Source organism: Motacilla alba, chromosome 12, assembly GCF_015832195.1.
Source record: "Motacilla alba alba isolate MOTALB_02 chromosome 12, Motacilla_alba_V1.0_pri, whole genome shotgun sequence".
Taxonomy (NCBI): domain Eukaryota; kingdom Metazoa; phylum Chordata; class Aves; order Passeriformes; family Motacillidae; genus Motacilla; species Motacilla alba.
The window spans coordinates 14,720,404-14,742,548 of NC_052027.1; the positions used below are offsets into that span (position 1 = coordinate 14,720,404).

General features: G+C 47.7%; 1 protein-coding gene across 1 annotated transcript in view; it reads left to right on the forward strand.

Moving 5' to 3' along the window:
* The first annotated feature begins 247 nt into the window (after positions 1-247).
* The window catches only part of POC1A (POC1 centriolar protein A), a 96,657-nt gene continuing 74,759 nt past the window's right edge, over positions 248-22,145 (forward strand). Inside the window, exons 1-4 of the mRNA XM_038149224.1 lie at positions 248-786; positions 16,686-16,828; positions 17,962-18,265; positions 19,086-19,513. Coding sequence (XP_038005152.1) covers positions 19,127-19,513 — 387 coding nt within the window. The 5' untranslated portion in view covers positions 248-786; positions 16,686-16,828; positions 17,962-18,265; positions 19,086-19,126. The remainder of the gene's footprint in view (positions 787-16,685; positions 16,829-17,961; positions 18,266-19,085; positions 19,514-22,145) is intronic.

The following is a 22,145-nucleotide window of genomic DNA, read 5'->3' on the forward strand; positions in this document are numbered from 1 at the left end:
CTGTACTACACCATAATTAGCAGCATCTAATCCCTTTTGCCCACTTCTGAAGTCAGGACTGTGCATATTCCTAATTTTTTCCCACCCTGTCAGTGTCAGAGAGGGCAAGCCAGGAAAACAACTCCCCCTCCCCATGCACAAACCCTTGTCTATATTGAGATCTGAATTTTCCGAGGGAGTGGGAGTGGGGAGTGGATTTAATCCAGACTCAGATTCCAGGCTTCATCTGAGAACTTCCACTTCCGGTCCTGAGACCAGCAGTTCTTGGAGAGGATTTAGTTTATTTACCTTTTAAGGCAAAATTGGAGGCTTGTTCTAGCAGCTGCATAGTGACAGTTCTTCCGATGGTGAATTTCTTTAACACGTTTCCTGATTTGGAGCCAGTGTCTTCTTTGCATGGCAGAAGAGGAAATCTCATTCCTTTCTAGGACCCTCTAAGCAGCAGAGACTTTGAGCAAGCTGGAGGAGCTGCTGGAAGCTGAGGCTCGTGTTGCAGAGTGGCTGAGCAGCACCCCTGTCTCACTGACGCAGGCCAGGCAAGATCCGTACCCATCTCATACAAACGAGTGTGAGTTGTTTTGTTCCCTACTGTAATGGATCCCCTTAAATTCATGGACTGCTGGTGGGCCCTCACAAGGCTGTTGAGTCAGGACACTTTTCCTGTCTGCCAGGCCCCAGGAGCTGCCCACTGCTGAGGAGGAGTTTGGTTTCCTGGCAAAGTCCCATCACAGGGGGGTGAGTCAGGCTCAGTCCGGGCAGTGGAAGCTGTTGCCACCCTCGTACAAGGTACCTCGCTGTCCCACTGAAGGGCACCACCCCACGCTGCTGCTGCAGTCCACAGCCCAGCTGATTAACACGTCCAGCAGTGGCTTATCCTAAATACAGAATATCTCCCTGGCATCTCTCCAGTTGCTTCAGATGTGGAAAATCACATAATAATTTTTTTTTCATCTTTCATTGTTGAGTTTGTCTTGCTTTGTGCAGCACATAGCAGGAAATGATACACTAATCCTTCCAGCTACTGTGCGCTTTGCTGCACTTGCCACGGCTTGCCTCCACACCCTCATTTCCTCCTCTCTCACACAGTTTTCCTCCTTCTCTTAGAAAGAACCAGTAGACCCCAACCAGTATACTTTTAGTTATGGTTATTCAAGTTATTCAGCCAGTCATTTTTCTTGTGTATCTCAGCCCTCACTTCTCCTCATTAGATACATAGTCAGAGACAGCACCTTCTATATCCAGTTTAGGAGGTTGAAGTCTACTCAACAGAGAGCAGAAATACCTTAGATAATGTGAATTCAAGTGCTTCCATATTGAAGGTATGAGAGGGTGGGGAAAGGACTTGGATTTTTAGTCAGAGCTCTTTATAGAAATAGAATGGGGACTTCAGAAAGTATTTAAATAGATAGTCTGCTCCTCTCTATATAGGAAGGACAGCTGTCAGAGGAGAGAAGTGTGTATCTCTTCTTCAAATTTAAATGCTTTAGGCCCAGAAACACACTCAAGTCTTGCTTATGTAGTAAAGCATCTTTGCTATACCAGGTATCTCTAGTGAGAGCCCCTAGTGTTGCTCTGTGGGCACCTATGCTACTGTGGGCATTGGCAGGCAGGTGGAAGTCAAAGCAGAAGGGGGATTGTCTGAGTCCTTGAAAACAAGAAATCAACCCATAGCAGAGAAAAATGCTGTGTTGGAGCCTATGGGCTCTCTTCCTTAAAGCAGTGTCAGTGTTAGGAGTTTTCTGTCAAGAAGATTGCTAGAAAGCAAGCAGCAGACCTTCTTCTCTCCCTCTTGTCCTCCAAAAATATGCTGGTGTTGGCAGGGATAGAGTTAGTGTTCTTCATAGCAGCTTGTATAATCTGGGCTTTGGATTTCTGATGAAAACAGCAATGATAACAGAGGGACATTTCAGTCATTGCTGAGCCGTGCTTGTGCAGCGTCAAGGGCTTTTCTGTTTCTCACACTGCCCTGCCAGCAAGTAGGCTGGGGGCACACAAGAAGTTGGGAGGGACAACCTCAACTGAGCAGAGGGATATTCCACACCATATGACACCAAAATCAGCAGTTAAACACTGAGGGTAGAGGTTGGCTGGGGCTGTCACAGCTCAGGGACTAGCAGGACATCAGTCAGTTGGTGGTAAGCAATTGTTTTCTTTTGCATCACTTGTTTTCTCTCTGTCACTTTTGTCTTCTTGTTCAGTTATTAAACTGACTTTATCTCAACCCACAAGTTTTTATACTTTCACCCTTCTGATTACCTCCCCCATCTGAAAGAAAGGGGGGACTGAGTATGGGCTGTGTGGGGATTTCGTACCTACTGGTGTTAAATCATGACCAAAAATCATCTCTGACTTGTCTGCCTGTCCCATGGGCCTGCCATGGACACCTGAGAAGGCAGTAGCATAATAAAACTGCCCTCACTTCTTTCCAGTCACCACAGACTCAGATTGATACAGGAAGTGAAATCCTTTGTATAAATTGATGTCCTTTTTTTATCAAAATTAAGATTCCCTGACTGGACAGTTTTTAATCAGTACTACTTCCTGCAGCCTTTACATGCTGCCTTTCTGTTCCCTGGTGGAGCAATACAAGTAAGATTGCCTTTTGAGCCTGGGAATGGGGGTAAAGGCATCCAGTGAAGTCCTAATAGTCACAGTATACCTACTAGTAAGGCTTGTTGTTGTGTTTTGTCTCAGCAAAGGCTTGTAATTCTTTTACACATCTGGTAATATAATTTCTTCTGCAAAGGTGAGTGAAATCCAGTGAAGTAAGGAGAAGCATTTCAGAATGAAATACCTGCTGATGACGTGAGAAGGCGGGGGAAAATCCCGCTCCTGACTAGAGCCAAGCTGGGCGTTTCTGTGTAGGTGTTATCCCATGAATGAGAACCCAGTGAGGCAACAGAACTCTGCTAGCTGGGTGGCTTTACTCCTTATCCAGTCATTTCATAGCATTACATATTGCTGGTTGTGAGACAGTTTTAAGAACTCTCTTGGAGAAAGCAAGCAGTAACAGAGTGAAGTGTAAAGCAGTTTTGATCTTTCATTGTTTCTATCAATGGCCAGGGAAATGTTATCGATTTAGAATTAGTTGTCATAGTTAATATTGGATGCTATAGTTGTACAGTCAGAATCAGCTCCGTGCAAGACATAATCCAGAGGATTGGGGTGAAGTGGCCAAGGAGTAGAGCAGAAGGATGCCTCACATTTAAGTAGAAGTTTTCCAGACATGAAAATAGCATGAAAGTGTGTGGTAACAGGGGGTATAAAACCTCACAGAGCCAAACTCTCCTGTGAGAAGAACACCACAGCCTGTGTATACACCAGAAAGGTGGAAGAATGAGCTTACAGCCTTCTTAGGGTCCAGCTCCAAATGCTTCCACCTCCCAGTGGGCATTCTGCCCATGGTGTTTGCTGTGCTGTTTTGCAATAGCTCTTGTTGCTTAACCTGTGGGATGCAAGACATGCTATTCCTCCTTATGCACTGAAGATTACAGATAGAGGGTGGTGATAAGTTATTAAAATGAGAAGAGTGTCAGCTACAGGGAAGAAGGGGCCTTGTGCTGAAATATTAAGGGAGGAAATTAGCACACTGTATCTCCAGATCTGAACTTGAAAGCTGCAGATCAGAGAAACTCTGTGACGTATTGAGATTATTGCAGTGTACAAGGCTTCCATTCCTTGTTTGCTTTTGTACTGAACTCTCCCAAAAGCCGCCAAGTGCTCTGTGTGCCCTGTCTTACAAACAGCTTCAGTCATGCAAAGCTCTGGACTCCACTTCCAAGGCTTCCAGCCTGCTCTGCCTGCCAAGCAGCACAGGCAGTACCAGGAGCAGTGAGGATGCCAGGACAGCTGGACTGGGAGGTTTCTTGGGGTACTGTGACCCTGCCGGCAGCCTTGTCTGCATTGGTTTATTAGACCTGATGGTTTTGCAGCTGCTTTGAGCATCATTCTAGCTGAGATCTATTGGACTAGAGGACTCAAAGGAGTGAGCTGTCTCTGGCTTGGTGTGCTGAGCAAACCTGGTTGTGTTGTGTTGGCTTGGGGTGGTGGTAATGGTGGGGAAATGTGTTGCTCTTGTGCCTGCAGGAGATGTGGTAAAGAACTCAGAGCTTTTAAGGTCTTCTTTTCAGGAATCTCACTGCTTAATTGGGGGTTAGGCATGTGCTCTCTCTTGGAAATGCATCTTGTCCCAGCTCTGGGCACAGAAGATGCAAACTGATTCTAGAGAATGTCCTAGAAAGAGATGGAAGTGCAAACATTACACAACAAAAAGGTTGAGAGGGATCAGCTGAGACATTAAGATTGAAATGGCAAAAATACAAACCCAAGGTTAAGTCATTCACTTCTGTGCCTGGTTTCTCATGTCACACTGACTGTAAGAGCAAAGCAAAGGAGAGTGCAGGATGATTGCTGGCTTAGCACTAGGGATGGATCAAGTGATTGGCCCGTGTGCTGTGGTTTTATAGAGAGCTCTGATAATCTTATGGAGCTTTTATATACGTTAGATAATCTATTCTCTTCAGACTTGCAATCCAGAAATTCCTGCAGGCATCCCACAAGCTTTTAGGAAAACTGGGGTGTAGTTCTGATGATTTAGTTTTGTACTCATCTTTTTTTTTAAGACCTCTAGTCTTGAAAAGTCTCTGCTTCAAAGTTTAACTTGAAAAGGCAATTCAGAATCCATGTTCTCAAAAAGACGCATTGTGTTTTCACTGTGAAATTTAACCATGCATTAATTAATGCAAAATAAAAATCGATGTTACTCCAGGTGACCTGTTGTGAGACACCCTCTCTAGGCACTGGTAAGGATGATTGATCACTTGGGGAGGAAATCCTGAGCCTGTGAGAGTGAGGTGTGGTGGCTCTGTGTGGAGAGGGAACTCGGGCAAAGGATAACGGGTGGTTCTCCAGCCCTCAGTAGCACCAGAAAACTTTCAAATTAGCTCCACTGCACAAGGCTCTTGCTGGCAGTGGCTGAACTGTTTCTCCAAAAGCCCTGATGGCAGTTTTATACTTCCTTGTAATTCTTTGTCACTTCAAAGTCTGCAAATACAGCACATAATGATGTATTATTGCAGTGTTTAACAAGCAGAGGGGTGGTTGGGTTGCTTTGCAATGTTTTTCCACTGCCCATTTACTATTTAAGGTTAGTTATTCTGCCTCTGATGGATTGTGCTGAGCAATCTCTGTGTCCAGGTGGATGTGATGTTGGGTTTTTTTTTCCTCAAGCTGAATTTGTGAGGCAACAATATCTTGCAAGGAGTAATTTTGGGGAGAGATGCCATGCTGGGCCATGCACACTTACTGGCCGGGCTCTGATATGGAGCAAATGTTCATCCTCTCCAACCTGCAGCAAGAATGAGCCACTGTAGTGGAGGGTGGGGTGCCTGAGAAGGGGACAGCCACCATTTCAACCACAAAACAGGAGCCAGCAGTTCTAATGAGTGAAGATGTGCAAACCTTCTGGATCTTTGTGCTCTCTAGTGCTGAAATCCAGAAGGATCTTCAGGGCTTGTGTAGCACCTGGCTTTGCACTTTGGTTGGAAGAGGCAGAGGGGAGGCTGCTGCTTAGCACAGCAAACAGCTGTGCTGTTCTTTGGGGGTGTGATGGGGGCAAGCTGTGAGTTCACCTGTGAGCCTTTGAGGCCATGGATTGCTCTTTGAGAGCTGTGCTCTCTGTACTTCTCTCTTGGAAAGGTGCTAATCTTTCCTGTGTTTATTTCAGCTTCGTTCCCAAAACTGCCTGCCTCCTCCACAGTAAAAACTCTGTCAGGATTATTTACCATGAAGAACACTGAGATTTTGAGCGAGTAATTGAAATTTAAAGCTCTAATTACAAGAGCAAATAAACTAGAGATGCCTCCTAAGCTCATATTTTAATTAGAAGAAGTGATTTCAGTGCATCCTTCCCAAAGTCCTGGCACCGTCTCTTGGGTTTGATAGCCAGTGACCCAGTTTGCATGGAATGATCTCACTGTAGTGCAGTCCCTCACCCAGCTGCACTTGGATGAGGGAGAACAGTGCAAGTCTACAGTGATGGTGCATATACTGTAAATTTGATTGCTCTGCTTTTCAAAGTTTCCTTGGGTAAAAATACTGGTTTATGTTTACTTGGCAGCTTTTCTCCTTTCTACTTGTCCTGGTTTAATTGTGTCTGTTCCCTGGCGTGCTGTCAGTTGTTCATGTTGGGGAATACAATGCCTTTGGGGGTGGTGGTGAGCACAAGTGACACCTTAATAAGGGTCCTCAGAGACATGGCTTTAGTACTAAGCCACCCCCCTCTCCCAACAGTTGTCATTATTCATCTCTCCTCTGAAACAACTATTTTTAATGCTTCTGCTCTGTGCTGAGAAGCTCTGGTGTTGCTGTTTTTGCTGACAGTGGCTGCTTTTTAATTGCTCAGGTAGAAGAAACAGGGCTTGAAAACTCAATCTGCATTATCTTATCTCCCTGTCACCAGTGGATTTAAGCAGCTCAAGATATTCGTATGGATCACGTGTAGAGGCAAAACACAACCAGCTGTAGAGGCCAGGGCAGATGACATTTACCTAGACTGCTCTCCCCAGTGCTAGCCATCCATGGCCTTGCCCTCAGTCAGTCTCTGCTCCCTGTTGGCAGATGTGCTCTCCACTGTCATGGTCAGGACCAGCTCCTTCTGCCTAGTGAACAGCCTGGCTTTGCCAGCATGTGACCTCTCCTAGTGTCAGCTGCAGTGTCAGGCCCTTTTCTCCACTGGCCTTGATGCCCCTCTGCAGCACCCAGGCCTGTGACTGCCTCTGTGCGAGCTGAGGCAGCCCAAGCAGAGCAGCTGGTATCTCTTGGCTTCTCCCAGAGGAATTGTGGGAAGAAGTGACTTGGGATAGCACACCCCACCCAGCACAGGAATATGCAGAGGAGAAGAGCAGGGTTGCAGGTGAAGCCCAGGGATCCAGGGTTCAGCTGTCCATCAGGATTTGGTATAGCTCCTCTGATGGAGCCTCATGGCTGCCTGCCCTGGTCTGTTTTCAATCTCATCACTCTCCTGTGTCATGGATTATGTCAGTGTGGTTTGGGCAGGGGCTTGTGAACAGGCTCTGGGTTGCTGTCACTTCCTCAGGGGAGATGGGGGGAGCCTGGTTTGTCTGCTGGCTAAAAGCTTGGCAGGGAGCAGGCTGGGCAAAGCAGCTGCTGCTTGGCTTGGGTCTGGCATAACCCCTGGCCTGCTTTTTTGCTTAATGAGCCACCTTATCTGTCATGTTCCTCATGGCAGATGGGGAATCTTCGGGATTAATTAAGGATCATAACTGTGACCTAGTTACCAGACTTGCACTATTGTCACTGGAGCTCTCTGAGCCATCAGGCTCTTTGAGAGAGCTTCTTACCCTTGCCTTCTCTGGTTACTCGCTCTGTGTATCCTTCTGGGACTGACTCTGAGCCCCAGGCAGGATCACATTACATTAATTTCTCTAATAGATCCCTGCTTTACCCGTGGGTAGGTAACTCTCTGCTTCCCGCTCGCAGTGCCTCAGTTGGTGTGGGGATTGCATATGCTGACACAGACAGGGCTGTCCCCTGTTTGGGAGCAGGGGAGAGATCGGCTGCAAGATGAGGGAGGATGGTTCTGCAGACAGCATCCTGAGACAGTCTAGTTCCATGCTGCCATACCATAAACCATATGGATACTGAAAGGTTATTCCAGGGCCTCTTCTCTTGGCTCAAATCTTTCTCATTTCTAGCTTGTGCTTTATTGTGGCAAGCCCTTATGGATGCTCCCTTTATGAGGAAGAAGCAATGATGACTAGAGCTTGAGAAATAAACTGAGTTCAAGCTCTTCTAACCCTGCTTTTCACCTGCCACATTTTCAGGTAGAGCACTGTTCCAGATGTTAATGTCTCAGCCCTGTGTTCCTGTGCTCTGCAGACCTGCTACAACCCAATCTCTCCTGCTGGGGAGGGGTTTGCACCACAGGCATCTTCTTGTTCTCTGCCTCCTGCTGCTGCTGGTTTGGTGGGAGCTTGCCTTGCCCACAGGACTGAGTCCCACACAGCCAGGCCATTGCACGAGCTCCCAGCCTCGTGCACAGGGACTGCACATAGCCTCTGTGCTGCTCGTGTGAGGGAGCTCTGTGTTCCTGAGGCTCCCCTCAGTCCCCCATGGAGCTTTAACCAGCCTGATGTTCTGCTCAGGGCCTGTCCATAGCCCCAGTGGGATCCCAGCAGCTCCTGCTGGTTTTGGACAGAGGAGCACGAAGGAGGCTGTGGAGTGGGACCCTGGGGAAGCAGCACTTTGTCCTCAGAAGCCCGCCTGGATGGGGAGCCTGGCTTTTCTCCTCTGCCTCAAAAAACATCTCTCATGTTCCAGTGACCTGCTTATTATGTAGGTCAGCATCAACTGGAAAAGATAAACAATTTCAAAAGTAGGAGAAATCCAGCATGAATCCTCCACACAGCAGTTCTTTCCAGAAAAGCAAGAAAAGTTTTCCTGGGGGAGGTGGCAGGCAGCATGGCCTGTTCTTCCACCCCTCCAGAGCAGAGCAGTTGGAGGGGGAAAGCTCTGAGGCTGTAGGGATGTGTGATACCCTGAAAGCAAGCACAGTGTGCCATGTGATGGGTGAACAGTGCAGTAAGTTAGGCAATAGGAACTTGACCTGAGTGCTTGGGAGTTGTTTGTCCTTTATTGGCTTCCTTGGGCTTGGTTTTGGTAAAGAGGAGGCAGTTTCTGCTGGTCTTCTTGGTCATGTGTCTGCACAGCACAGACTGGTGCCGTGTTGCTGGAGGAGTCGTCCCTGCTGGGACACAGCTGTCCTGCCAGGGTGAAAGGGGGACACAGAACAAGCAAATGCCTTTGGATGCCAAAAGTAAAACTGAGACAACTGACACCTCAACCAAAATTCATCTTAGTGTTGTGCTGGTGCCATTACCCTGGGGCTGCTCTGCTGTGCTAGTAGCAGAGCTGACACCTTGTGATACCCACTGAGAAAAGAGAAAGTCCTTAGCATAAACTCCTGACTGTAACCTAAGCAAGGGACAAGTTACTTTGTGCACAAGAGGTTTGGTGAAGTCCAACTTCAATTGTACTTGCCTCTGATGCAGTAAATCTTAGTATCCCTCACTATGCTCACTTCTCTCCCAAATCACCTACTGAATATCAGCTTGGTGGGAGACACCCTGTGCCCTGGCTAATTCTCACTTGGGAAAGTGTATGTGTTCTTGCTGGCCAGCCAGCAGGCAGGTGAGAGCTGCAGCTTTTTCTTGCAGGAGCAGGAATGTAGCTCCTCGCTCTCCCTGCTCACTATGAAATTTCTCTTTCCCTTCAAACATGTAGAAACACCATGTTTTTGAGACAGCTGGGTTTGACAGGAGAAGCTAAAATTACTCAAAGGCTTCACTCATAATCAAGGTGAAGCAACACACACTCGTATTTGTACAATGAGATTTCAGTATGCTGCATTTTTGGTGATGGAAAGGTGTGTGGGGAGGTGGGTTGTGCAGTGAGCAGATGGCACTGCCTGCACCTGCCTTGCTGTTTGCTGGGTTCCCTCCCCGTTCACCCAGCCAAAAGCTGAGCGTTTGAAGCCTCTCCAGCACAGGAGGCTCCTGGCACCACCTCTTGTGCTTGAAGGTGCACTGACTTTTTCCCAGATCACAGGTTCTTGCAGAGCTGCTCACTCTGTTTCAGACACAGCCTCCTGCAGCCTTCGTTCCTTGCTTTATACCAGCATATGCTGTGCTGGCTTGATAAAGCAGATCTGTCTGTGACTGGACTGTCCTTCCTCTTCAGTGTCTTGATCTTGGTGGTTTCTATTTAATATTTGAAGAGCTCTCCGCAGATCCCAGCTCTCCCATTGTCTCACCCAAGGGCAGGCAGTCCCTGCCCCATCACACCGTGGTAGTCTGGAGAAGTCAATGCAGGAAGCATCACAGCAATGAAATTTTGAACAGAATGATGTTTTTTCACCTGCAGTAACAGGACATCTCCCATGCTTTGTGCACTCACATGGAGCAGAGCATTAAGGCAGCAGGCATGTGTCTTAGCTGGAGGCACTGCCAGTGTACTCCACACAGCTTGCAAGTCTCAGTCAGGATGTAGGATTAGGGTACATTCCTAGCACAGGATTTTCTGAGTTGGCAGGGGATGGGTGCCCTGAGGCTGGGATTGTCACACTGGCTTGGTGGGTCCTTGCACAACGAGGCTGCTGTGTGTTGAAGACAGCAGAGTGCTGGAGCTGTCATGTACTTGTGGTGAGAGTGTTAAGGATGGCTTGTTATCTGTGCTTGGAGGAAGGATTTGATTAGAAATGTCTCATAAATGTGTGGTTATTGAATGAGTTGCTCCTTTAGTATGCATGAGCCATCTCCACATACGTGACAAGTGCATCTGTCCTGAGCAGGCAGCTGCTCTAAAGAAAAGCAGATGAGCTTCCCTCATCACAAGCCTTTTCTCATCAAGCTTTTTCTAAATTGCTCCCTGCATGGAGCAATTCTACAACAATATTAAACACAGCAGCAGGGGTGAGTCAAGCAGATCTTGTCAAAGCTGCCCTATTTTTTCTCTTTTTGGTTTTATTATAAATTGAATTCACTGTGCCACAGGGAACAGTGCTGTTCTCAGCACGATTGGTAGCAACAAATAGCCACCCAGGAAAAATATGTATTGTGTGGTAACTGGGAAGAACCTCCTGTTCCCAACATCTCCAGCCTATCTGGGGCTTGTTGCCATGAAATTGTGGAGCTTAACTAAAGGATGATTGGGCTGTGAGAAAATCCTTTTAACCACTGGTTAGCTGAGCTTACTTGTGTGTGAATCATTGTCTTCAGAAGTTGGTGAGACCATAAATTTAGCAAGATGGAGCATCCAGCTCAGATTCTTAAATGGAAAACAAGGCAACCTGGTGCTGGAATCAACAGTGATGCTTTTGTGAGGGAAACTTGGGTATTACTGTCCAGACATAAACCAGTCCTGAGGTGCTGGAGGCCAGGTATGCAGGCAGTCTGTGGTTCTTGCACCTCTTTGGGAAGTGTCTGGTGTTGGTCTGGATAAGAGATGAGGTGAGGTGGCCCGTGGACTTGACATGGAGGCCTTGACAGCACTCTGCCTGGCCTGGGGCTCTGCATAGCTTTCTGTTGCGAGAACACATCTCCCATTTGCTCAACTTTGCTTTGCTAATATCAAGATAAGTCTTGGTATTGTTCAATGTAGGTTTTTTGCCCAAACCATGAACAGCAGTTTAACAGTTACGGTAGCCTCAGATGTTGTAAAACTTGTGGGCAGTGTGTGAGCTGTACTGGAACATGGAGGGTCTTTGAAGCAAACACCAGCCCGAGTCTTGGATAATTAGTTGGGCTGCTAGCAATTAGCTGTCCCACCAGTTACTTGTCTCGGAAGCTTCAGTTGTCCTGTGGATGAAACAACTACTAATTTGAATTAATGTTAAAGTAAAGGGTGCCTGAAGAAATAAACCACCTTGGCTGTTTTTGTGGCAGTGAGCTCTCTGCAACCTGGGGTTGTTCTTTCCTGCACGCCTCCAACCTCAGATCTTGGCCTCCTGCATGCTCAGATCTTGGCCTCCACCTCTGGGGTGGTGCAGTGACCCCAGCACAGACCAGGCCTGCCCAGGGCAGGAATGAGTGAGGAGCACAGCTGGGCCCTGCTGGGCAACAGAGGGAGGACTTGGAGATGATTGTGCACCTCTGGATGCAGGTTGAGGGAGGTAAGGAGGCAAGCTGAGACTGCTGAAACCTCAATGCAATGCTCTTAGCATGCCTCTGCTCTTTCTGCAGCCTGCAAAGTAGGTCCTTGCAGCCTCTGTCTCTGTCCCTGCACAGCCTTGCCCAGACACTGCTGGGTAAAGCAGGCAGGATATTCTCCCTAGGAGGTGATTTAATTACAACCAGACAAAGCCTTAAGGATCACGGCCTCCAGGTAAGCCTCTCACATCTCTGGTTGCTCAGCTCAGTGGAGTGGGACTGTGCAGGGAACTGGTGTCACAGCTCTCCTTTGCTGGGTGAGATCGTGCTGTGGGGGACAAGAAAACAGCCCAGTGTCCCAGCATGAACGAGCCATCCATTCATAGCCAGCTCCTCCAGCAGTACCAGGCAGTCCTGCACGGAGACGGGCCACAAGGATAAAGGACTGACTCTCCTCTTGTGACAGGAGGGTTTATGCCAGGCAGTTGTGGCTGGCTACTGTTGGTGACAGGAGAAGGAGACTTGCTCTGAAGAGCTTCCCGATGCTCTGGGTGTTCAGGGCTGAAGATCCAGTCACTAGATCATGGCTGTCCAAGTGCTTTGGTTTGGAGGTTCAGGCTACAGCTCTAAGAATTGAGGAGATGTGCCTACGAACAACAACCTTCTGATCCGGTGCCTTTTCAGATTTGGTTTTGCAATTCTCTTGTGTTTTAAAGGATTTTTGCCAGGCTAGGATATGATTTGCTCTTGGCTTCCTTTTCCCTTTGTTTCAAGCTGAGCTCTGCGAGGGCACAGTGTTGTGCTGGGGTTGTGCTGGGGTTGTGCTGACTGCCTGCCAGCAGCTTTGAACGTGGTGGCCATGCTTCAGTTCAGTGAAAAGCTCAAAGAACAGTAAAGCTTTTAAATGTTCCTAAGAGATCCCTGAAACCACAAAGCCACTTGATAGAGACCTTGCCATCCACTGACCAAGAAACAGGCAGGCTGTAAGCAGACTTGAACCGTGGCAGCCGTGAGGAAAAAACCAAACCAGAAACCAATTATCCAAATACTAAATCCATGAGGGACCTGTTTTCCTTAGGTCTGCTGTTGATGGAGCTCTTTGCATGGCAGAGGAAACAAAATCGCTCACCAAGTAGAAACTAAATGGGTGGAAAATAATTTCTGGATTGCTTGCAGCTATTTGCCAGTCGTGTAAGGCAGAAAAAGGTTAAACATTAATTTATATTTATCTCTTCTGTACTTTTTTTCACTTGCCCAGTGCTAATCCAATGTAGCAATCTGGAGGGTGCATGGCACACGCAGTGCTGGGGCAAGGTGCTTTTGGGTGAGGATACAGTGGGAATGTTCACCTTTGGGGGCTATCCTGCCAGGCCAGGCTGCTATTGCCAGTTAGGCCAAATGTCACTGAGCTGTTGGGGCGAGGGCTTGGCCTTGGCAGCCAGGGTTACTGTGCTGTGGAGTTGCCCTGCTGCAGCCAGGCCCATTCTGTGCTGTGTGCCTGGACAGATGAGAAGGTGAGGACTTAGCCTGTGCTGTAACCCCTGCCCTGGGTTTCTCCAAGCCTGTCACTTGTGAGTCACTATTTGTTTATTTACAAAGCACACACAAATGATATCAATACAGAGTCAGGCTGTTACAGACACTGCTGTTTGGACATCAGGCTGTGTTTGCAGAGCCGAGGCAGAGCGGTTGCACAATCTGTGTAAGTAGTCAACCATTCCTAAGAAAACCACTCGATATCTCAGGTTTTCTACCTGATCAATTGCTTGAGCCCAATGACCTGACTTTCTGCTTGCTTTTACGATGTAGAGGGTTTAATTTTCCTGCTGCAAAGGTGTTTTACTGTGTGTGGGCTTTGTGTCATCTTTCGACCTCCCCTACTGCATAAAAGCATTAGGTCAAAAGCTGTAAGAGCACCATATCCAAATAGATGTGTTTCACTTGGGACGGACAGGGGTTGCATAAAAGTTTAATTTAATGTGGTTACTCATGATTTTATTTTTTAGTGCTAAAACTTCCTCTCCACAGTCTAAGCCCAGAACTCCGTTGTGAATGCTGGTTTCACCAGCACAGCAGAGACCACAGCTCAGTTCGGAGGCAGAGTTTTGTACCACACTGAACAAGGTATAAGACTTGTGGTGAGGTTGGCACCAGGAACCTTTATCTTATGACATCTGGAGGTGATATGAGGGTAGCTCTCTATAGTAGCAAAGAAATGTTTCTGTAACTGTGCAAGAAACATACATTCAGCAGTAACAGTAAAATGATGCTTTTGCTGTTGACCTTGTAAGATCAAGGCAGCCCCCTCCAGATATGTGGCAGAAAATCTACTCTAGCACAGTCCTCAGCTAAGATAACAGGCCACAGGTAGGTGCTAGTTGTTCGGCCTAGCTTAAGAGAGATGGGAATCTCTGTTTATAATTAGAGTAAATAAGCCCTGATGGAAAATTGTCATCCTCCTCTTCTTTGGGTCATTTTTATCCATGACACCCATGATTGCAACACCAGTGTGATTAATTCCATGCAAGTGATTTAGCTAAGATGTCTTTTCATGTGAGGTTGGACTATTTGCTTGCACAGTGTTGTAATACTTTACAAACAAGAAGCAGAGCAACCCTGTGTCTGCCCTCCTTGGGGATGGTGGTCTGTCTTTTCAGGCTCACAAGAGACAGAAGGAGGAACTGAACACTCTGAGAAGACACTTTGAGAAACGAGCCTGTGAAATCCCACACTGCCAAATGAGGCTTTGTTTTGCACAAACAACACTGAGACTTGAATACTTCAGTCTTGGCTGACTGCACGAGTCAAGTGAGTCAGAGCAAATGTTCATCCAGCTAGCAGCAGACTCTAAATGAAGATGCTGGTGTGCACTGTGCTCCTGGCAATACCCTAAGCCAGAGGATATGAACTAGGAATTAAAAAAAAAAAATTGTTAATCATTAAACAATAAAATTTCTGGTGAACTCTGCCTTGATGAACTTTTATGAACTTTACAAAATCACTAGGTTGGAAGACACCTTGCAGACAAACGTGCTTATTTTCGAGCTGAAACTTGGCAATGAATTAAACAGTTCTGTGTCATTTGGAAACTAACTTCCTTAAAAGAAAATAGTATATTTGTGTTCAATATAAGCTGCACTTTCCTGCCCTCAGAGCTCTCAGATAGCATATCACACTGCCATGAAACTTGCAGGTCTTTAAACTCTCTGTTTGAAAGCCATACAGTTTTGCTTTGGCTGAGTATCCTGTAATGTCAACAGCCTGCATTTCTGACATCTTTTGTCATGGTGTAAGTATTTATGGCGACCATGTTGTGCTAGAGAGATTTTTCCCTGAAGGTCAGGACAGCTGCAGATGAACTAGCTGATCCCTTCCTCTGCTGGTCCTTTACTGTACCTCTGCAATATCTAATAAATGTTTGCTGATTAGAATAATTGCCTTTGGAGTAATTTGACAGAACTAAATGCTGCCAACACTAAGTTGATTTAGCAAGGGAAGTACTTTCCCTTTGCCTTATAGTTAGGACCTTTTTGGTGCACCTAGGTTTGCACCACTAGGTTTGGACCACTCTGCTTAAGTAGGAAAACAAAACTGGATGTTCTTAGCATAAAGTTCTCCTACGCCCTGAAATTGGACACCATCTCTCTTCAGGTTAACACAAAATACTGAAAATACTTCACGTTAACACAAATTACTGAAAATAATAAAAATAACAGGAATTAGAAACAGCAGGTCTAGCATCTCAGTTCTAATTATAATAGTGTTCAGCCAGTGCCTGCATTTGGCAGAGGCTGTGATCAAATCAGCCAGCTTGAACAAGAGCTTGGCCATTCTCCAGCTTTAGTGTGGCACTTTCCTGGGCAGGCAATGCCTTTCTCGTGCTGTTCTCTGGGGAAGTCCCTCACACAGAACAAGTTTCAGTGGATCATTTCCTCATTCTGCTCCTCAGCTTCTACTTGGCACAAGCTACAAGTTGCCAGGAGCTTGACAAGTGGGCAGTAGCCATATAGCCCTTGAACTGGAGCCAGCATGAACACAGCTGTGGCAGAGGCCTGCTCCCAGCAGCTGAGGTCTGGTCCTGTGCAGTGATGGTTATTCAAGGGAGCAAGCAACCCCTGAGGAGCAGCTGAGTGTGATATTCTCCCTGTTCTCCTCCTGGCTGCTTGGAGCATCCTGAAGGCCAGCAGGTGTTTTCTGTTCAGCTGTAGTAGCAGGCTGTACTAGATAAATATCTACATACTCAGCAGGCTCAGGAGGGTTTGTGGGTGTCTGTGTTTAGGCTGGTCTGGACTTTGTCATGTTTTGCTGCCCTTCCCAGATGCTTCCTTCTGCACTTAATAAAGTAGGGTATGGCGTCACTTTTAGTTTTGTCTTTGGAAGAGTAAACAAAACAGAGACCAAAAGCCAGCTACTTCAAACATATTCCTCTGCTACAACTAGGGAAAATCTCTCCTTCAGATACAGGCATCCACTGTTTGCATTGCTCATCCTCCTGGCAGGGGTCATAGGCTCTGTTTGCCTCATTTGGTTCAAGCCTAACCTTTCTGATCTTTCTGGTTTTGAAATACCTGAAATTCTATTGCTTCCTCTCATGGATTCTGGCTCCAGCTGTTTCCCTCATCTCCAGGAAATAATGAAAAAAGAACTCATCAGTGGGTCAAGGTATGGTGCTAGACAAGAATGTGTTTGGTTTTGCCAGGGCTTGGTTTATCTATCAGACACATTGCAGGGCTGGCATTGAGCTGAAAGGCAGGGGCAGAGGAATGTGCCTGGTCTCCAAGAGGGAGTAAGCCCGACCAAGAAATGCAGAGCTGGGTGACTTGCAATGGGAAATAAATTCTTCTGAGAAGGCCTGAGGTGTTGCAGGAGACTCCTACACCTACAGGCCTTTCCTATACCTCAGGATAACTCAAAGCAGCACACTCCAAACCCACTGCAGCTGTAGCACCTCCCTTTTTTTTTGACTTGTCCATCTTCCTGTGAGAACCAGCATCTTTCTTCACCTTTGTGCTTTCACAGGAAAAAATACAACAACTTACTTCCTGAAGGCTGAGTTGGGAGAGGTGGTGCTGTGATCACTGCATGCTGGCTCTCCACCCCAGAGGGTTTGCCCTGCTGCCAACAACTGCCTGTTGCTGTTCCTTGTCTTCTGAGAATGCTTGGTGAGCTTTGCCCTTGGAGTAAGCCTAAATTGCTGAGGATTTTCTGGAGATAAAGCTGAAGTCAAAAGCTGAATATGGACACTTTATAAGAGTCAGAACCTGTTAGGACCTGGCTCGCTGAATCTGTGTTTTGAATGGAGGATTCACATCCATTTGCAAAAGACTGGAGCTAGACAGTGAAATATCCTCTGACCCTCCAATTTTCCAGTCCTTAATACAGTATTAAAGCTCCGTTGCAGCAGTTTGAAGGATTCACAGCTAGATATAAACCATTCTATAGAGGAAATATAGTCATTTTTATACTTCTTCCTTGTGCTGCTGGTGACTCTCTGTTGACAAGCTCTTCGTTCATTGGCACGACCATGACAAGCCTGCTTTTAGCACTGTTTCCAAACTTAGCCAATGTTTAGAGCAGATTGTCAGAGAACAGCAACCTGGCAATGCTAACAAGGTGAGCTCAGGGGTTGTTCTGGGCTCTCAACCGTCTGCTGGGTCTCTGTCACCTCAGAAATAGCCTCCCCTCTTACAGAGATGACAGAATGCTGCAGCCAAACTGCCTCACACTGGGCTGCAAAACAGAGACAAGCAGCAGCTCAGAGCTGGGTACCAAGACAGGTTGTTTGTATTGATCCTGCCGGCATGAAGAGTGTTTACTCCACACAAAGGCTTGCTGCAATGTGTTTCAACATGGAAAACCCTTTCCCCTTGCTTGGCAGAACTTTTCATAGCCAATTGAGAGGCTAGTTTGTTACCAAGGAGCTTTGCAAGGTGTTTCTCCAGTGAATCACAAAAGGTGCAGAGTGTCAGGGTGTTTCTGCAGGTGCCAGAGGGGTGCAGCTGGAAAGGTTTCACAATTGTCCCAGGCTACAGCTGTCCCTGCTGCTCTTTGGGGAGCCACTCCTGGGTGCAGCTGGACATGGCCCAGGCCTCTCCTTGCTCACAGCCCTTCAGGACAGCTCTGTGGACTTGCTCAGGTAAAGGCAGGGTTGGTTATCACTTCATAGAACCAAATTGTGACATCTGAGCCAGCCCAAGCTTGAGGTTTCAAACTCCCCTAACTGTCTTCTTCAATACCCAGGTTTGGATTTTGGCCAAGACTAAAGTCATAGTTCTTATGTATTTTTGTTTTTCAGGCTTGAACTGGTTACAACTAACTCTCCTCTGCACTTTCTAGCTTCTATGATTCTGTGATAGCCCAGCTTTAGGATGGACCATCCCAAGGTGCTGGAAGGCTACAAGCCCAGAGTGAGCCACAAAAAAAGAACACCAGCTGCATTGTGGCTGGATGAGGAGCTGGAGGAAAGCTGCCCCTTAGAAAGCTGCCAAGATCTTTGGCCTGTCCAGGGAACCACTGCTGGCATGGAGAAGGAGGTGTTCACAGCAGCTCCTGCACAGGACACCCAGGTGTCTGCTCACAGAAAGCTCGTACTTGCCAAGGTAACACAGCTAATCCCTAACACATGTCCCTGCATATGCAGACCCTGCACACCTTGACAAGCAGCTGCTCCCCCACTTCCCAGCTGTGCTGGAGAATGTCTGGAGTGCCTCATCTCTGTCACCACCCCCCAGCAGCCAGGCCCTGGCTGGCCTCCACCTTTGGCATCAGGGCTGGGCTTTCCCACATTCCCCCTGTGCAGTCTAGTGCAGTCCCTTGGGCTGGTCCCCTGGGCTGGCCTCTCTCCCTGATATCCACAAGGACATTTCTGCAGGTGTCAGAGGGGCCCAGCCACAAAGCTCCCCAAACAGGGCCCTGGCATGCCCAAGGCTGCAGCCATCCCAGCTCCTCCCTGGGGACCCGCTCCTGGTGCAGCCAGACACGGCCCAGGCCTCTCCTTGGCCACAGCCCCTCAGGACAGCTCTGTGGACACTGCTGGGCTCTGGACTCCCACCACTGGTGGCTCTGGGGCAGAGAAGCAACAAGTTCCCTCCAGCAGTTTCTGCTTGGGCTGGGCTGCTCACCCTGCCAGGGCACCACTGCCAACCATCACTGAGATGTCAGCTGCAATATCCCCACAGCACAGGCACCACAGTGATATGCCAGAACATTCCATTGGAACCCGCAGTTAGCCATGGCCAGTTGGCTTTTGCCCACTGACTGGGAGAACGAGGTATGGCTGTGCAGGGCGATGGCCAATGAGGGAAGCTTCAGTCCACCTGTGAGAATAGAAAAGCGAGCTGATTCCCCCAGAAACACCACCCCTTTCTGCTCCAGATGCACTGGGGCAGTGGGCTGACATGGCTGCTCCTGGCCTTCCAGGACAGGGGGAAATTGTGCCTTGTGACACTGCCATACAAGCGATGGAGGACGAGCGGGACGTCCGGTCTGGCAGTGACAGACACAAGACTAAACGAGCTCCTGCTGTTTCCAGTGAGCGCACAGGCAAAGACAATAGATTCTTGCCCCTCTGCTTTCCAGAGAAGCTTTGGAAAATGCTGGAAAGTGACCAGTTTCGCTCCATTTGGTGGAGTGAAGGTGGAAAATGTGTGGCCATCAACAAAGATCTCTTTGAAGAGGAGGTGCTGGGCAGGGGAGTTTGTCAGCGGGTTTTTAACACGCAGCACATCAAGAGTGTTATTCGCCAGCTGAACCTCTATGGATTCACCAAAGTGCAGCGGGATTTCCAAAGATCTGCCTCTCTGCCTGAATTCCTATCAGAGGAAGCAGCAGCTTCTGCTCACAGCCAGGTACAGCAGCTGCTCTGCACAGCTACTAATGCTTGTGATAATCTGGTGGGGGGAGAGGGACCTTCACGGCAAATAAGGCCTTGCCATAGAAGAGGTAGGGATGGGAGTGAGTGGTCTGGTTTTCATTCTTTTCTCAGTCTGTGCTCAGGCAGATTTGAGTGAGTCTTTCTGACTAGTAGAAATGCAGATAAGATACATTTCAGTGACAGCTACTGAGTTTGAACCTGTTTAAGGGACAGACAGACTCAGTGTAATCTGATTTCACAATGTTTGTGATCTGTGTCTTGCTGGATCAAATCTGGAACCTTCCTATGGCACCTGCCCAATGCCAAGCAGATGCATCCAAGGATCATGGGATTATCTGCCTGCTCACATCTGCACTAGCTGCTGAGAAATAGTGATGTTTAGCTTTTGAAAGCAGTTGTTCTGCTTTGGTCCCCAGGAGGGCAAAACCTCAGTTGTGATGGCTGAACACAATGGTCACACAATGCTTTGGCCTCAGCTTTAAGTTCCATATTTAAGTTCAAAGTCCTTTTCCTTAGCCATGCTCCTCTTTTGCAATTCAGAGTCCTAGTTCTTGTAGCTTGGGTTTTTCCAGTCTTGGAATAGTAGCAACTAACTCTTCTCCTTGTTTTAGATCCTCTACTACTATAACCCCAGCTTCAACAGAGCACATCCCTGGCTGCTGGGAACGTGCAAAAGGAGAGCTGCCCTCAAACAGAGAGCCCTGTGTGCAGCAGGGTTGGATGAAAGGCCGCTCCAAAAGCCCAGATGGTCAGTGTGGAGGGACATGCAGGTGTCAGCTGAAGCCCATCCATCTCCACTGGCAGCTGCTCCCATGCTTCTAGAGCCTCCTGGAGCACTGTATGGACATAAAGTCTGATAGCCACAACCTAATAGAGTTGATAATAAACTGTTTGAACAGAAAACCTTCCTGGTTGTCCTGTCCTATTTGAACAGTGGAAAACTCTCTTATTTAGTTCTGTGTCTTTAATGTCCCACTTGTCCTTTAGTGGCCTCAGCAAGACAGATATCCCAGCACAAATATGGCCATGTCCTGCTAGCACAAAGAGGTGCATCAAAGGCTGAGTTCCTGTTGGCACTGGACAGAAAGGAAGCCAGGAGCTTCTTTCTCTCTCTGAGGATAAGATGCTGGAAGGGCAAATGCTCTGTGCAAGGAAGCAATTGGTTTGTGTGGTGGGCAGTGGGCCCACCACTATCCAGTTCTGCCTGCTTCAACTGGCTTGGAAATACAAAGCACCACTATCCCCTCACACAGCTCAGTTCACAGCAGGAATGTCTAGCTTTAGTAATTACAGTCTCTTCAGAGGGGAAGGTGCTGCAGGGGAGATGCTCAGGTGGCTGCCATAGAGTTTATGCTTGTTGGAACAAGGGCTGCTCTGACATTCTGCAAACAGGTGCATCGTTCCCTTCAGCATGTAAAGGCAGCAAATGTAACAGATATTTGGGGTTGTTCTGTGGTCTGCCCTGGTCACACTTACCTGCCATTCCTCCCTGCAACAGGAATGGTGTGTGGGAAGGAGAGAAGCCAGCTCTGGGTCTTCAGGAGGTGCAAGGCTGCTGAGAGTGTAGAGCTTTAGAAGAAAGACTGGGCAGTTCTGTGCTTGCCTGTGCTGACCAAACTCTCCTTACAGCAGGAGTTTCTCTGTGAAGGTTGATGTCGGCCTGCCCACTCTGCTCTCAGCATGGCTGAGTCTTCATCCTTTTAGTTTTTCCCATGTGACACTTTCCACAGAAACTTCATACTCCTCAGCAGGGTCTGACTGATACTCTCCTCTAATCTGCAGAGTGAGGTCCTAGATTTGTGAAATTCTGTGACAAAGAACCGTTCGATAAGATTAGAGGCTTAAAAGTCAAGGCCAAATGTGGTCCAGCCTAGTGATCAGTGTTGTTTGGAAAGCAGCCCCAAGGGGAGAGGTGAATTCTGGAACATGCTTCCATGGCACTGGTAATACCAACCTGCTTTGTATGTGGGTGGTGCTGGACCGTGCAGTGTTACCTGCCCTGGCCAGGCCAGCCCCAGGGTCTGTGTGGCAATGAACCCTGCTGGGTGTGGGTGCTGGACATGTGCCCCATGAGTGAGGAATTCCATGTCCCGAAGGTTTCAGCTTCACTCCTGTGAACTCAGCTAGCATTTTCCTAGCACCAGTTTTTGTGCACTTTGGGCTCTGGGTTGATGCAATTGTGAGTTCAGCAAAGCCTGAACTCTGCTCACCCCTGTAGACACCAGCAGAGAAAGTTCAGGGACTGAAAGCAGCCACCTGCCCTTGGTCAGCAAGATCAGCACAGCTGAGCCACCTGTGCTGGAGACATTTTAAAGCCAGGTTTGATCTACATTCATGTAACAGATTTTAAGATCTTATAGTGGCTTAAGGCGCTAGATATAAGTGGTCAGAGACAACTTTGTAGATGCCAAGAGGCTGCTGATGGTATTCTGGCTGGATCCAGCTTGAGGTTTTCTCACTCCTGAATCCTTCTCCTCCTTTAGGCTAGTTCTGGCAACTGCAGGCATATACGAGCTCCCTTTACTTGCTCTCTCTCGGATGGCTTAAGAACTGTGTAGCTCCACAGAGAGAATAGCAGTGTATTCCTCTGCTGCTTCTGCATGCAT